Genomic DNA, 17,603 nt, shown 5'->3' on the forward strand with positions numbered 1-17,603 from the left:
ATTATGGAGGCAACGTGTCTATATTATGATTTGATTGGCCAATGCATGTTAAAGTGAGTTTTTTCCGTCAATACTCCATATTCTTGATTAACATTTGGGACCTCAGCTAAGAACTCCATTTCCTAAATGGTAACCAGTTGGCTAGTTTTCTTGCAAAAAGTGGGTTTGAAATATTTACGTTATCCAATAGGCACTGACCTGCAAGAAATTCCACAAAGTTGTCAACAGTGACACTCGAATCACAGAGAAAGATTCATTATGTCAACTTCCTTCCTTCCGAAGAAAGGTGTTGATGATTTGAATTAAAAACAATATTTTCTCTGCTATCCTTTACAACAAACAATGAAGGAAAGCTAACTAATTACATGGGGGCTAACAGGCTAATATTACATTTTTGTTGAAGGAGAAACAGAAAAAGATACATAGAATTAGGATTAGGATTACAGATTGAAAGAGTCTCATTCAAAGTGAGAAATGTCCTCATTGGAGATCTATCTCTTCTATGTACCGAACTGTGACACTAAACTGAAACCTAGCCACTCCCTCGTATCTTAGCAACAGCTTGCTACACAAGTGTTTAGCTAGCCAACGTTTTATATCCGGACAACATTGACGCTCAATATATATTTGTTCTCAGCAATATCTACTGTAAGACCTATTTAAAGTTGAATTCAAGCCAGATAGCCTACATTATTGAAATTGTATCTGTTTCGTTAGTTGATGTTGTAATGTTAGTTGCTAGCTAGCTAGCCAGGCGCCTGTTGTTAGTTGCTTTGTTTACATCCCTGTTAGTGAGCATTTCTCCTTTGCAGAGATAATCCATCTACCGGACAGGTGTGGCATATCAAGAAGCTGATTAAACAGCATGATCATTACACAGGAGCACCTTGTGCTGGGGACAATAAAACCCCACTCTAAAATGTTTTGTCACACAACACAATGCCACAGATGTGACACGTTTTGAGGGAGCATGCGATTGGCATGCTGACTGAAGGAATGTCCACCAGAGCTGTTGCCAGAGAATTGATTGTTCATTTCTCTACCATAAGCCGCCTCCTAGAATTTGTCAGTACGTCCAACCGATCTCTCAACCGCAGACAGCGTGTATGGCGTCGTGTGGTGAATGGTTTGTTGATGTTAACGTTGTGAACAGAGTGCCCCATGGTGGTGGTGGGGTTATAGTATGGGCAGCCATAAGCTACGGACAACTAACACAATTGCATTTTATCAATGGCAATTTGAATGCACAGAGATACGGTGACGAGATGCTGAGGCCCATTGTCGTGCCATTCATCCGCCGCCATCACCTCATGTTTCAGCATGATAATGCATGGCCCCATGTCGCAAGGATCTGTACACAATTCCTGGAAGCTGAAAATGTCCCAGTCCTTCCATTGCCTGCATTCTCACCAGACATGTCACCCATTGAGCATGTTTGGGATGCTCTGGATTGACGTGAGCGACAGCATGTTCCAGTTCCCGCCAACACCCAGCAACTTCACACAGCCATTAAAGAGGAGTGGGACAACATTCCACAGGCCACAATCAACAGCCTGATCAACTCTATGTGAAGGAGATGTGTCGCGCTGTATGAGGCAAATGGTGGTCACACCAGATACTGACTGGTTTTCTGATCCACGCCCCTACCAACAGATACATATCTGTATTCTCAGTCATGTGAAATCCATCGATTTAGGACCTAGTGAATTAATTTCAATTGACTGATTTCCTTATATGAACTGTAACTCAGTAAAATCTTTGAAATTGTTACATGTTGCGTTTATATTTTTTGTTTGTTCTGTGTACATTGTTGAGAAACGTATGAATTTGAACAAGCATATATTTGGGGTTCTGATATTGTATGACAATTGGCCTAAACTCATGAGGCATTTATTATATGAGTTAGATTCTTTAAGAATCTATGGCCGTGCGTGTGTGTGTAAATAATTGTAAGGTAAAATGTTTCGTGGACACAGATAACACAGATAACACCTTGTCCTGGATTAGACAGAATTTTGGCCGGAGATTTTCCCTTGATCTTGCGTTTCAGTCCTGTACTACTAGGCCTAATCTGTGTCTGGGAAATCCTCCCCATAATGTTTAAATGAGTGGAATGTCTTACATGAAAAAAAAACACGTTTACATGACCAAGTACATTTAATGGGGAAAACCTACTGTAAGTGTATGCATTAGGCAGTTTGAGAGAAGGTTTGAATCCTAATCAACCCATCCAATGTGAGTACATCTGTTGTTGCAGTGCAGTAGATCAATACAGCTACAGGACTCTAGTAGTAGTATATCAATACAGGTACAGGACTCTAGCAGTAGTAGATCAATACAGGTACAGGACTCTAGTAGATCAATACAGGTACAGGACTCTAGCAGTAGTAGATCAATACAGGTACAGGACTCTAGTAGTAGTAGATCAATACAGCTACAGGACTCTAGTAGTAGTAGATCAATACAGGTACAGGACTGTAGTAGATCAATACAGGTACAGGACTCTAGTAGTAGTAGATCAATACAGGTACAGGACTGTAGTATATCAATACAGGTACAGGACTCTAGCAGATCAATACAGGTACAGGACTCTAGTAGTAGTAGATCAATACAGGTACAGGACTGTAGTATATCAATACAGGTACAGGACTCTAGTAGATCAATACAGGTACAGGACTGTAGCAGATCAATACAGGTACAGGACTGTAGTAGATCAATACAGGTACAGGACTGTAGTAGATCAATACAGGTACAGGACTCTAGTAGATCAATACAGGTACAGGACTGTAGCAGATCAATACAGGTACAGGACTCTAGTATATCAATACAGGTACAGGACTCTAGTAGATCAATACAGGTACAGGACTGTAGTAGATCAATACAGGTACAGGACTCTAGTAGATCAATACAGGTACAGGACTCTAGTAGATCAATACAGGTACAGGACTGTAGCAGATCAATACAGGTACAGGACTGTAGTATATCAATACAGGTACAGGACTGTAGTAGATCAATACAGGTACAGGACTCTAGTAGATCAATACAGGTACAGGACTCTAGTAGATCAATACAGGTACAGGACTGTAGCAGATCAATACAGGTACAGGACTGTAGCAGATCAATACAGGTACAGGACTGTAGCAGATCAATACAGGTACAGGACTGTAGCAGTAGTAGATCAATACAGGTACAGGACTCTAGTATATCAATACAGGTACAGGACTGTAGTAGATCAATACAGGTACAGGACTGTAGCAGTAGTAGATCAATACAGGTACAGGACTGTAGTAGATCACTACAGGTACAGGACTCTAGCAGATCAATACAGGTACAGGACTCTAGTATATCAATACAGGTACAGGACTGTAGTAGATCAATACAGGTACAGGACTCTAGCAGATCAATACAGGTACAGGACTCTAGTATATCAATACAGGTACAGGACTGTAGCAGATCAATACAGGTACAGGACTCTAGTATATCAATACAGGTACAGGACTGTAGTAGATCAATACAGGTACAGGACTCTAGTATATCAATACAGGTACAGGACTCTAGCAGTAGTAGATCAATACAGGTACAGGACTGTAGTAGATCAATACAGGTACAGGACTGTAGTAGATCAATACAGGTACAGGACTCTAGCAGATCAATACAGGTACAGGACTCTAGTAGATCAATACAGGTACAGGACTCTAGTAGTAGTATATCAATACAGGTACAGGACTGTAGTAGATCAATACAGGTACAGGACTGTAGTAGATCAATACAGGTACAGGACTCTAGCAGATCAATACAGGTACAGGACTCTAGTAGATCAATACAGGTACAGGACTCTAGTAGTAGTAGATCAATACAGGTACAGGACTGTAGTAGATCAATACAGGTACAGGACTGTAGTATATCAATACAGGTACAGGACTGTAGCAGATCAATACAGGTACAGGACTGTAGCAGATCAATACAGGTACAGGACTGTAGTAGATCAATACAGGTACAGGACTGTAGTAGATCAATACAGGTACAGGACTCTAGTATATCAATACAGGTACAGGACTGTAGCAGATCAATACAGGTACAGGACTCTAGTATATCAATACAGGTACAGGACTGTAGTAGATCAATACAGGTACAGGACTGTAGCAGATCAATACAGGTACAGGACTCTAGCAGCAGTCAAGCTGCTGATTATGAAAAGCCTTGTTAGTGCATGGGTCAAAATACATTCTGAACTTCAGACAAAATCTAATATTCAACTTAAAACATCGTTTTTTGGGGGGTTATTTATTATTGCCAGTGTGTGCAATGATCCTCATCTATGAAACAACTACCATTCTCCTCCATAGTTATGTTGTGTACATGGATTGGGAAAATGGCTGTGTTTTGCAGCCTGACTATGCCAAGCTCTGTTCCATTCAGCAAGATTACTCTAAGCCAGGGATGGGCAACTGGCAGAACTCAGTCGGGGTCTGAACTTCCTGTTGAGAGGTAGAATAGTAGAATACACCAGGTACCATTTAGAAATGCTGTGCATCAACAGACACTCAATTAGCCCGTGACAGCTATTTTTTTCGTTTTCTTCAGATTGGTAAATTAGTCAAGGTAAGCGGCCAGCTAAACTCGTAGTAAGCATGGTCGAATTACCGATTTGGTGTGGGGTCCATTTGATCATCAGTTATCATATAAAAAACTGCAAACATTTGCCCTCCATCTTTATGACAAAATACGTAGAATTGCATGTCATTTTTTATAAAATGGTATAGATCTAAAAACTCAGCTGACACAGAGCTGGTTGGGGTATCTAGAACTGGTTGGGGTATCTAGAACTGGTTGGGGTATCTAGAACTGGTTGGGGTATACAGAGCTGGTTGGGGTATCTAGAGCTGGTTGGGGTATCTAGAGCTGGTTGGGGTATCTGGAACTGGTTGGGGTATCTAGAACTGGTTGGGGTATCTGGAGCTGGTTGGGGTATCTAGAACTGGTTGGGGTATCTAGAACTGGTTGAGGTATCTAGAGCTGGTTGGGGTATCTAGAACTGGTTGAGGTCTCTAGAGCTGGTTGGGGTATCTAGAGCTGGTTGGGGTATCTAGAACTGGTTGGGGTATCTAGAACTGGTTGGGGTATACAGAGCTGGTTGGGGTATCTAGAGCTGGTTGGGGTATCTAGAGCTGGTTGGGGTATCTGGAACTGGTTGGGGTATCTAGAACTGGTTGGGGTATCTGGAGCTGGTTGGGGTATCTAGAACTGGTTGGGGTATCTAGAACTGGTTGAGGTATCTAGAGCTGGTTGGGGTATCTAGAGCTGGTTGGGGTATCTAGAACTGGTTGAGGTATCTAGAGCTGGTTGGGGTATCTAGAACTGGTTGGGGTATACAGAACTGGTTGGGGTATCTAGAACTGGTTGGGGTATCTAGAACTGGTTGAGGTATCTAGAGCTGGTTGGGGTATCTAGAACTGGTTGAGGTATCTAGAGCTGGTTGGGGTATCTAGAACTGATTGGGGTATCTGGAACTGGTTGGGGTATCTAGAACTGGTTGAGGTATCTAGAGCTGGTTGGGGTATCTAGAACTGGTTGGGGTATCTGGAACTGGTTGGGGTATCTAGAGCTGGTTGGGGTATCTAGAACTGGTTGGGGTATCTAGAACTGGTTGGGGTATCTAGAACTGGTTGGGGTATCTGGAACTGGTTGGGGTATCCAGAACTGGTTGGGGTATCTAGAACTGGTTGGGGTATCTAGAACTGGTTGGGGTATCTAGAACTGGTTGGGGTATCTAGAACTGGTTGGGGTATCTAGATCTGGTTGGGGTATCTGGAGCTGGTTGGGGTATCTAGAACTGGTTGGGGTATCTAGAACTGGTTGGGGTATCTAGAGCTGGTTGGGGTATACAGATCTGGTTGGGGTATCTAGAACTGGTTGGGGTATCTAGATCTGGTTGGGGTATCTGGAGCTGGTTGGGGTATCTAGAACTGGTTGGGGTATCTAGAACTGGTTGGGGTATCTAGAACTGGTTGGGGTATCTGGAACTGGTTGGGGTATCTAGAGCTGGTTGGGGTATCTAGAACTGGTTGGGGTATCTAGAACTGGTTGGGGTATCTAGAACTGGTTGAGGTATCTAGAGCTGGTTGGGGTATCTAGAACTGGTTGGGGTATCTGGAACTGGTTGGGGTATCTAGAGCTGGTTGGGGTATCTAGAACTGGTTGGGGTATCTAGAACTGGTTGGGGTATCTAGAACTGGTTGGGGTATCTAGAACTGGTTGGGGTATCTAGAACTGGTTGGGGTATCTAGAACTGGTTGGGGTATCTAGAACTGGTTGGGGTATCTAGAATCCTCTTTCACACTGGAGCTCGTCCCCTGACAGCTCTCATTCACTCTGTACAGTCAGCTTATTATCCACATTTCAATCTCTTACCATCCAAGTTTCAATCTGTCACGAGGGGGTGGCCGCTAAAATAGATATGGGTACGCAGACCCACAAGCCACTGCAGCCCCTCGTGATGAGTTCCGTTTTTTGTTGTTGCCCCCAAACCCCCATCAAAGTTGCCCATCCCTGCTCTACGTATTCATTAGCTGAGTGTAAGGCAAGCCGTGCAATGCAGAGTCTCCTACGCCACAGTACATCTGACTTTATATATTACTCTTTGTTTGGGCTTCTTACGGTTTGATTTGGAGCCTAGCTGATATTGTGTCTAACCTACTGTATTTACCGTAAACAAGTCTGCAAATGAGTTTGGACTTTTCAGCCATGATCATGCAGTGTAGTTAAACACGCACGCCCCCGATCAAGTTAATGAGTAGCTGAAATAAAAACACACCCCCACACACGTATGTAAATTCCTTTCAAAGTCAGCCAGAAGTGTCTGTAGTTATGCAGGAATTCATGAGAGCCTGTCCGCACCCAGCAGGATCCTGGTTAACCAGGTGACTTGTCCAAAGTCATTAGTTCTTTCTATGATGGAACACAGGAAAATAATACTGGAGCAAGACTACTGTAGCAAGCATAACATAACCAGACTACTGTAGCAAGCATAACATAACCAGACTACTGTAGCAAGCAATAACATAACCAGACTACTGTAGCAAGCATAACATAACCAGACTACTGTAGCAAGCATAACCAGACTACTGTAGCAAGCATAACCAGACTACTGTAGCAAGCATAACCAGACTACTGGAGCAAGCATAACAAAACCAGACTACTGTAGCAAGCATAACATAACCAGACTACTGTAGCAAGCATAACATAACCAGACTACTGGAGCAAGCATAACAAAACCAGACTAATGTAGCAAGCAATACATAACCAGACTACTGTAGCAAGCATAACATAACCAGACTACTGTAGCAAGTAGATTTAATTTGACAAGGTTAGACTATATTCCATAGCAAACAACATATAGGAGAAAGAACGGATATGTTCAGATATTCATTATTCACTTCTACATCTTCCTGCCATCCTAAATCTTTTCAGATTATATTCCTAGGCTGAGTGGGTTTTTTCACTCACTGTTCTTGTCTAGACATGTTTTGGCATACTGCAGCATGTTTTTCCTGCCTAACTCACAGACACAAATTTGCCTGAAATGACATGTGAAGTGCCACTGAAACTGAAATGGCGTCTGCTTAGCAATGAGCTGCAGTCAGAGATATCAAAGAAGAATTAAGAGTTAGAAGGAAGGATGATTTACACTGTTTAATATGCTCGGAGGAAATTATTTCAATTCCCTACAATACAGTCTTTTCCAAAGGTCTTTTCATGCCTTTAATTTCCAAATGGAATAATTAATCAGAAATGGGTTCATATGTGTCATCTCCTTTGGTCTTTTTATATGTTTATCTGTGACCGGGAGACTCCCGTCCCCACACATTCTGACATCTCTCCGTTTTGTCTTCTCTTATGTTCTCTGAACAGTTACCTGGCTGACCAGTGTTGGAATGGAGGCTGCATCTACCTGATCATGCTCCGGAGGATCAAGCGTAAAGCCCCTCTCCCTCCGTGCAATGGAAACGGCAACGCCACCGTCACCGGTGGCAGTGGTGGCATCCAAGATGGCCGATACTCCCTGGACCGTAGGAGCAGCGTGTCCTCCGAGCCTCTTGACAGCCTTGCGACGCAGACCGGTGGCAGCAAACGGACGCGAAAGTTTGGCATCATCGCCCGGTCGACGTTCAATCGTGATAGTAAAGAGCTGGGCCCTAAGAACGAGAGCTGGGACGATGGCGGTGGGGAAACGCTGGAGAACGGTTACCGCGGCAACGGAGGCTGTGCGATCTCCATGGACACGAAAGTTACGCCCCCAGAGCCTAGTAGCTGCACACCTTCCATGGACACGCCCCTAGAAGAGGAGCCAAGAGAACCAGGACCAGGGACTGCTCGGCCCCCTCTAGCGATCCCACATCATCTGCAGAACGGGGGAGGAACCGCCACCCTGCCGAATCGCTTCCACAGAGGACTGTCAGAACACAAGACAGAGTCCCTCAGCAGTGATACCTCCAGTCAGGTAAGACAGACAGAGTCCGTCAGTAGTGATACCTCCAGTCAGGTAGGACAGACAGAGTCCCTCAGCAGTGATACCTCCAGTCAGGTAGGACAGACAGAGTCCCTCAGCAGTGATACCTCCAGTCAGGTAGGACAGACAGTCCCTCAGTAGTGATACCTCCAGTCAGGTAGGACAGACAGAGTCCCTCAGCAGTGATACCTCCAGTCAGGTAGGACAGACAGTCCCTCAGTAGTGATACCTCCAGTCAGGTAGGACAGACAGAGTCCCTCAGCAGTGATACCTCCAGTCAGGTAGGACAGACAGAGTCCCTCAGCAGTGATACCTCCAGTCAGGTAGGACAGACAGTCCCTCAGTAGTGATACCTCCAGTCAGGTAGGACAGACAGAGTCCCTCAGCAGTGATACCTCCAGTCAGGTAGGACAGACAGAGTCCCTCAGCAGTGATACCTCCAGTCAGGTAAGACAGACAGAATCCCTCAGCAGTGATACCTCCAGTCAGGTAGGACAGACAGTCCCTCAGCAGTGATACCTCCAGTCAGGTAGAACAGACAGTCCCTCAGCAGTGATACCTCCAGTCAGGTAGGACAGACAGAATCCCTCAGCAGTGATACCTCCAGTCAGGTGAGACAGACAGAATCCCTCAGCAGTGATACCTCCAGTCAGGTAGGACAGACAGAATCCCTCAGCAGTGATACCTCCAGTCAGGTAAGACACAGTATGTTATAGATACAGTATGTATTCCAGTCAAAAATTTGGACACCTACTCATTCCAGGGTTTTTCTTAATTTTTTACTATTTTCTACATTGTAGAATAATAGTGAAGACATTGAAACTATGAAATAAGACATATAGAATCATGTAGTAACCAAAAAAGAGTTCAAAATATATTTTATATTTGAGATTCTTCAAAGTAGCCACCCTTTGCCTTGATGACAGCTTTGCACACTCTTGACATTCTCTCAACCAGCTTCATGAGGTAGTCACCTGGAATGCATTTAAATGAACAGGTGTGCCTTGTTAAAAGTTAATTTGTGGAAGTTATTTCCACCTTAATGCGTTTGAGCCAATCAGTTGTGTTGTGACAAGGTAGGGGTGGTATACAGAAGATATCCCTATTTGATAAAAGACCAAGTCCATATTATGGCAAGAACAGCTCAAATGAGCAAAGAGAAATGACAGTCCATCATTACTTTAAGACATGAAGGTCAGTCAATCCGGAAAATTTCATGAACTTCGAATGTTTCTTCAAGTGCAGTCGCAAAAACCATCAAGCGCTGTGATGAAACTGGCTCTCATGAGGACCGCCACATGAAAGGAAGACCCAGAGTTACCTCTGCTGCAGAGGATAAGTTCATTAGAGTTAACTGCACCTCAGATTGCAGCTCAAATAAATGCTTCATTGAGTTCAAGTAACAGACACATCTCAACATCAACTGTTCAGAGGAGACTGTGTGAATCAGGCCTTCATGGTTGAATTGCTGCAAAGAAACCACTACTAAAGGACACCAATAATAAGAAGAGACTTGCTTGGGCCAAGAAACAACAGCAATGGACATTAGACCCGGTGGAAATCTGTCCTTTGGTCCAAATTCTTGATTATTGGTTCCAACCGCTGTGTCTTTGTGAGACGCAGAGTAGGTGAACGGATGATCTCCACATGTGTGGTTCCCACCGTGAAGCATGGAGGAGGAGGTGTGATGGTGTGGGGGTGCTGTGCTTTGGTGACACTGTCAGTGATTTATTCAGAATTCAAGGCACACTTAACCAGCATGGCTACCACCGCATTCTGCAGTGATACGCCATCCCATCTGGTTTGGGCTGAGTGGGACTATCATTTGTTTTCAACAGGACAATAATCTAACACACCTCCAGGCTGTGTAAAGGCTATTTAAGCAAGAAGGAGAGTGACGGAGTGCTGCATCAGATGACCTGGCCTCCACAATCATCCGACCTCAACCCATTTGAGATGGTTTTGGATGAGTTAGACCGCAGAGTGAAGAAAAAGCAGCCAACAAGTGCTCAGCATATGTGGGAACTCCTTCAAGACTGTTGGAAGAGAATGCCAAGAGTTTGCAAAGCTGTCATCAAGGCAAAGGGTGTCTACTTTGAAGAATCTCAAATAGAACATATATTTTAATTTGTGTTTAACACTTTTTTGCTTACTACATGATTCCATATGTGCTATTTCATAGTTTTGATGTCTTCACCATTATTCTACAATGTAGAAAATAGTAAAAATAAATAGAAACCCTTGCCTGAGTAGGTGTTCTAAAACTTTGGACTGGTGATGTGCATATATATATATATATATACTGTACCATCCTGCACTCATCCTCTCATCAGCACTGAAAGAAGACCGTATGTAGCGGTCTCTTAAAGAAAGAGAGCCGTAGCTTGATCTTGGATGTGTGGTCGTCTCCATATGTTTCTGATGTAACACACCCTGAGAGAGTCTCTCATCTCTGCTCTGTGTTAATCTGGCATACCACGGGCTTAGAATAGCCAGTTTGTTTCCAGCCCAGTGCAGATGTTCCGAATGTGTCAGTGTTTTAGCCAATCAGAAGGGATATGTTCCCTTGTGCCAATGATTGAACCAATGAGACAGGCAGATGTTCCCATGTTTCAGTGGTTTAGTCAATCAGAGGAGGTTAGGCTTGAGGCCCTTTCAGGATCAGATTGCCCACTTTTTAACGTTCTAAACTCAAAGGCCTCTGGTTTTAAAGGGCTGGCTGGTTTAGAGCTTGAAGATGAAGCCTTTTGAAAATACCAAAGTATTCCAAAGCTGTGTAACATCTTACATGAGAACCAAACTGAGGACAGAAACAGTAGTAAACAATGAAATGAGACAGTCTGGCCATCTTTCTTAATCTCCATTAAAACTCCACATGTTGAGTCACCTTCACTGGACAAATCTTTAAAAAACCTCATACCTCCCTATGTACACCCATGAGTCATCCACAGTGAATAACCTCACCACAGACAATTGAGATCAATCCTAAACAAATACACACTACAGCAAGCTACGTTAACACTAGCATTGAGCTCGGATAGCTACAATACACCTGAACATCCTGCATACCAGATACTAATGTTTCTGGTTGGGACGCTTCTGGTTGATCCAGACTCTCTTTCCTATCAGGGGTAGGCCTAACATGAGCTAATCTCTTCCCTGTTAGGCCTAACATGAGCTAATCTCTTCCCTGTTAGGCCTAACATGAGCTAATCTCTTCCCTGTTAGGCCTAACATGAGCTAATCTCTTCCCTGTTAGGCCTAACATGAGCTAATCTCTTCCCTGTTAGGCCTAACATGAGCTAATCTCTTCCCTGTTAGGGGTAACATTAGTTAATCTCTTCCCTGTTAGGGGTAACATTAGCGTATCTCTTCCCTGTTAGGGGTAACATTAGCTAATCTCTTCCCTGTTAGGCCTAACATTAGCTAATCTCTTCCCTGTTAGGGGTAACATTAGCGTATCTCTTCCCTGTTAGGCCTAACATTAGCTAATATCTTCCCTGTTAGGCCTAACATTAGCTAATCTCTTCCCTGTTAGGCCTAACATTAGCGTATCTCTTCCCTGTTAGGGGTAACATTAGCGTATCTCTTCCCTGTTAGGGGTAACATTAGCGTATCTCTTCCCTGTTAGGGGTAACATTAGCAGATATCTTCCCTGTTAGGGGTAACATTAGCTAATCTCTTCCCTGTTAGGGGTAACATTAGCTAATCTCTTCCCTGTTAGGCCTAACATTAGCTAATCTCTTCCCTGTTAGGGGTAACATTAGCTAATCTCTTCCCTGTTAGGGGTAACATTAGCGTATCTCTTCCCTGTTAGGGGTAACATTAGCTAATCTCTTCCCTGTTAGGGGTAACATTAGCTAATCTCTTCCCTGTTAGGGTAACATTAGCTAATCTCTTCCCTGTTAGGGGTAACATTAGCTAATCACTTCCCTGTTAGGCCTAACATTAGCTAATCTCTTCCCTGTTAGGCCTAACATTAGCTAATCTCTTCCCTGTTAGGGGTAACATTAGCTAATCTCTTCCCTGTTAGGGGTAACATTAGCTAATCTCTTCCCTGTTAGGGGTAACATTAGCTAATCTCTTCCCTGTTAGTGGTAACATTAGCTAATCTCTTCCCTGTTAGGCCTAACATTAGCGTATCTCTTCCCTGTCAGGAGTAACATTAGCTAATCTCTTCCCTGTTAGGCCTAACATTAGCTAATCTCTTCCCTGTTAGGGGTAACATTAGCTAATCTCTTCCCTGTTAGGAGTAACTTTAGCTGAGAAAACTACCTACAGTGGTTGTTAGTGTTTTTTAATAACTGTCTGAGGAAACAGTGGGATCTCACTGGGAGACACACAGGGATCTGATTGACTGACTGTGACATGTCGGAAGCCTGTGTTGCGAAGCTCGGCTCCACCTAGTCAGGTGGTCTGTTCCATCGTTAGGTTAACACCATTCAGGACTAACGTCTGTTGTTTTGGTGTCAGACTCTTCCGATGTTAGGTTAACACCATTCAGGACTAGGAGAGGGCTAGCTGTTATGATGTTGTTTGAATTAAAGATTTGGGAAAGGAGAGGACTAACTGTTGGGTTAGTGTTGGGAGAGGAGAGGACTAACTGTTGGGTTAGTGTTGGGAGAGGAGAGGACTAACTGTTGGGTTAGTGTTGGGAAAGGAGAGGACTAACTGTTGGGTTAGTGTTGGGAGAGGAGAGGCCTAACTGCTGGGTTAGCGTTGGGAGAGGAGAGGACTAACTGTTGGGTTAGTGTTGGGAGAGGAGAGGACTAACACTTTGGTTAGTGTTGGGAGAGGAGAGGACTAACTGCTGGGTTAGTGTTGGGAGAGGAGAGGGCTAACTGCTGGGTTAGTGTTGGGAGAGGAGAGGACTAACTGTTGGGTTAGTGTTGGGAGGGGAGAGGACTAACTGTTGGGTTAGTGTTGGTAGAGGAGAGGAGAGGACTAACTGTTGGGTTAGTGTTGCGAGAGGAGAGGGCTAACTGTTGGGAGAGGCGAGGGCTAACTGTTGGGTTAGTGTTGGGAGAGGAGAGGACTAACACTTTGGTTAGTGTTGGGAGAGGAGAGGGCTAACTGTTGGGTTAGAGTTGGGAGAGGAGAGGGCTAACTGTTGGGTTAGCGTTGGGAGAGGAGAGGACTAACTGTTGGGTTAGCGTTGGGAGAGGACTAACTGTTGGGTTAGTGTTGGGAGAGGAGAGGACTAACTGTTGGGTTAGCGTTGGGAGAGGAGAGGACTAACTGTTGGGTTAGTGTTGGGAGAGGAGAGGGCTAACTGTTGGGTTAGTGTTGGGAGAGGAGAGGACTAACTGTTGGGTTAGTGTTGGGAGAGGAGAGGACTAACTGTTGGGTTAGCGTTGGGAGAGGAGAGGGCTAACTGTTGGGTTATTGTTGGGAGAGGAGAGGACTAACTGTTGGGTTAGTGTTGGGAGAGGAGAGGACTAACTGTTGGGTTAGTGTTGGGAGAGGAGAGGACTAACTGTTGGGTTAGTGTTGGGAGAGGAGAGGACTAACTGTTGGGTTAGCGTTGGGAGAGGAGAGGACTAACTGTTGGGTTAGCGTTGGGAGAGGAGAGGGCTAACTGTTGGGTTAGCGTTGGGAGAGGAGAGGGCTAACTGTTGGGTTAGTGTTGGGAGAGGAGAGGGCTAACTGTTGGGTTAGGGTTGGTAGAGGGTGTTGGGAGAGAACTAGCCCAGACAAGTCTCTCCTTGACAGACTCACTGCGACCGCCTACCTACCTGTCATCATTCACAACACAACACCTTCGACAGGACAGAACAGGACTGGACAGGTGCTTAGTAATAACCCCATGCTCCCAGGGTGTGTGTATCATCACTCACAATACTCTCAGGGTCTCTTCTCTTTACAAAACCTACAGACAGGTTGGTTGTTTAGCAACAAAACCTATAGACGGGTTGGTTGTTTAGCAACAAAACCTACAGACGGGTTGGTTGTTTAGCAACAAAACCTACAGACGGGTTGGTTGTTTAGCATCAAAACCTACAGACGGGTTGGTTGTTTAGCAACAAAACCTACAGACGGGTTGGTTGTTTAGCAACAAAACTTACAGACGGGTTGGTTGTTCAGCAACAAAACCTACAGACGGGTTGGTTGTTTAGCAACAAAACCTACAGACGGGTTGGTTGTTTAGCAACAAAACCTACAGACGGGTTGGTTGTTTAGCAACAAAACCTACAGACGGGTTGGTTGTTTAGCAACAAAACCTACAGACGGGTTGGTTGTTTAGCATCAAAACCTACAGACGGGTTGGTTGTTTAGCAACAAAACCTACAGACGGGTTGGTTGTTTAGCAACAAAACTTACAGACGGGTTGGTTGTTCAGCAACAAAACCTACAGACGGGTTGGTTGTTTAGCAACAAAACCTACAGACGGGTTGGTTGTTTAGCAACAAAACCTACAGACGGGTTGGTTGTTTAGCAACAAAACCTACAGACGGGTTGGTTGTTTAGCAACAAAACCTACAGACGGGTTGGTTGTTTAGCAACAAAACCTACAGACGGGTTGGTTGTTTAGCAACAAATCCTACAGACGGGTTGGTTGTTTAGCAACAAAACCTACAGACGGGTTGGTTGTTTAGCAACAAAACCTACAGACGGGTTGGTTGTTTAGCAACAAAACCTACAGACGGGTTGGTTGTTTAGCAACAAAACCTACAGACGGGTTGGTTGTTTAGCAACAAAACCTACAGACGGGTTGGTTGTTTAGCAACAAAACCTACAGACGGGTTGGTTGTTTAGCAACAAAACCTACAGACGGGTTGGTTGTTTAGCAACAAAACCTACAGACGGGCTGGTTGTTTAGCAACAACCCTCTAAACCTCCAGACACCTGACAATCACAAGGACAGGTGAAACAGATCAAAGCGTGACATAAACTACTGGTGATTAATATATCATTATGTAAACTACTGGTGATAATAATGTGGGGCTTGTGTGCGTTACAACTATCAGTGTCAACAAGGCTGGTATCGCTATTAATGAGGTAATACAAGTATCAAATACCTCTCGCTCTGTCTCTCTTTCTACCTCCCTCTCTCCATTCCTATGTCCTTGATGATTTACCCTCTGACTTCTAAACGAGGAACAAGGGAGGTCGTTATTATGATGGAATCCAGCCCAGGTTGAGTAGCTAGCACACAGACCACAATTAACCACAATTAATTCATTGATCCAGTCTAGGTAGACCTGTACTTTAGTATAGACCCCAGGCTTCTGGGCTCTACCACAGCTCACTCCCCAGCTGACCACTCCAGCTTGTCGTTATTATATTGGAATCCAGCCCAGGTTGAGTAGCTAGCACACAGACATCAGGCCTGTCGTTATTATAATGGAATCCAGCCCAGGTTGAGTAGCTAGCACACAGACATCAGGCCTGTCGTTATTATAATGGAATCCAGCCCAGGTTGAGTAGCTAGCACACAGACATCAGGCCTGTCGTTATTATAATGGAATCCAGCCCTGGTTGAGTAGCTAGCACACAGACATCAGGCCTGTCGTTATTATAATGGAATCCAGCCCTGGTTGAGTAGCTAGCACACAGACATCAGGCCTGTCGTTATTATAATGGAATCCAGCCCTGGTTGAGTAGCTAGCACACAGACATCAGGCCTGTCGTTATTATAATGGAATCCAGCCCTGGTTGAGTAGCTAGCACACAGACATCAGGCCTGTCGTTATTATAATGGAATCCAGCCCTGGTTGAGTAGCTAGCACACAGACATCAGGCCTGTCGTTATTATAATGGAATCCAGCCCTGGTTGAGTAGCTAGCACACAGACATCAGGCCTGTCGTTATTATAATGGAATCCAGCCCTGGTTGAGTAGCTAGCACACAGACATCAGGCCTGTCGTTATTATAATGGAATCCAGCCCTGGTTGAGTAGCTAGCACACAGACATCAGGCCTGTCGTTATTATAATGGAATCCAGCCCTGGTTGAGTAGCTAGCACACAGACATCAGGCCTGTCGTTATTATAATGGAATCCAGCCCTGGTTGAGTAGCTAGCACACAGACATCAGGCCTGTCGTTATTATAATGGAATCCAGCCCTGGTTGAGTAGCTAGCACACAGACATCAGGCCTGTCGTTATTATAATGGAATCCAGCCCTGGTTGAGTAGCTAGCACACAGACATCAGGCCTGTCGTTATTATAATGGAATCCAGCCCTGGTTGAGTAGCTAGCACACAGACATCAGGCCTGTCGTTATTATAATGGAATCCAGCCCTGGTTGAGTAGCTAGCACACAGACATCAGGCCTGTCGTTATTATAATGGAATCCAGCCCTGGTTGAGTAGCTAGCACACAGACATCAGGCCTGTCGTTATTATAATGGAATCCAGCCCTGGTTGAGTAGCTAGCACACAGACATCAGGCCTGTCGTTATTATAATGGAATCCAGCCCTGGTTGAGTAGCTAGCACACAGACATCAGGCCTGTCGTTATTATAATGGAATCCAGCCCTGGTTGAGTAGCTAGCACACAGACATCAGGCCTGTCGTTATTATAATGGAATCCAGCCCAGGTTGAGTAGCTAGCACACAGACATCAGGCCTGTCGTTATTATAATGGAATCCAGCCCTGGTTGAGTAGCTAGCACACAGACATCAGGCCTGTCGTTATTATAATGGAATCCAGCCCAGGTTGAGTAGCTAGCACACAGACATCAGGCCTGTCGTTATTATAATGGAATCCAGCCCTGGTTGAGTAGCTAGCACACAGACATCAGGCCTGTCGTTATTATAATGGAATCCAGCCCTGGTTGAGTAGCTAGCACACAGACATCAGGCCTGTCGTTATTATAATGGAATCCAGCCCTGGTTGAGTAGCTAGCACACAGACATCAGGCCTGTCGTTATTATAATGGAATCCAGCCCTGGTTGAGTAGCTAGCACACAGACATCAGGCCTGTCGTTATTATAATGGAATCCAGCCCTGGTTGAGTAGCTAGCACACAGACATCAGGCCTGTCGTTATTATAATGGAATCCAGCCCTGGTTGAGTAGCTAGCACACAGACATCAGGCCTGTCGTTATTATAATGGAATCCAGCCCTGGTTGAGTAGCTAGCACACAGACA

The 17,603-nt window shown here is 44.6% G+C and overlaps 1 protein-coding gene across 1 annotated transcript in view; it reads left to right on the forward strand.

The window, feature by feature from the left end:
• The window catches only part of LOC139545991 (PDZ domain-containing protein 2-like), a 226,287-nt gene that overhangs the window by 108,892 nt on the left and 99,792 nt on the right, over positions 1-17,603 (forward strand). The window contains exon 4 of the mRNA XM_071354254.1: positions 7,912-8,500. Coding sequence (XP_071210355.1) covers positions 7,912-8,500 — 589 coding nt within the window. The remainder of the gene's footprint in view (positions 1-7,911; positions 8,501-17,603) is intronic.

This window comes from Salvelinus alpinus, chromosome 19 (assembly GCF_045679555.1).
Source record: "Salvelinus alpinus chromosome 19, SLU_Salpinus.1, whole genome shotgun sequence".
Classification (NCBI taxonomy): Eukaryota; Metazoa; Chordata; class Actinopteri; order Salmoniformes; family Salmonidae; genus Salvelinus; species Salvelinus alpinus.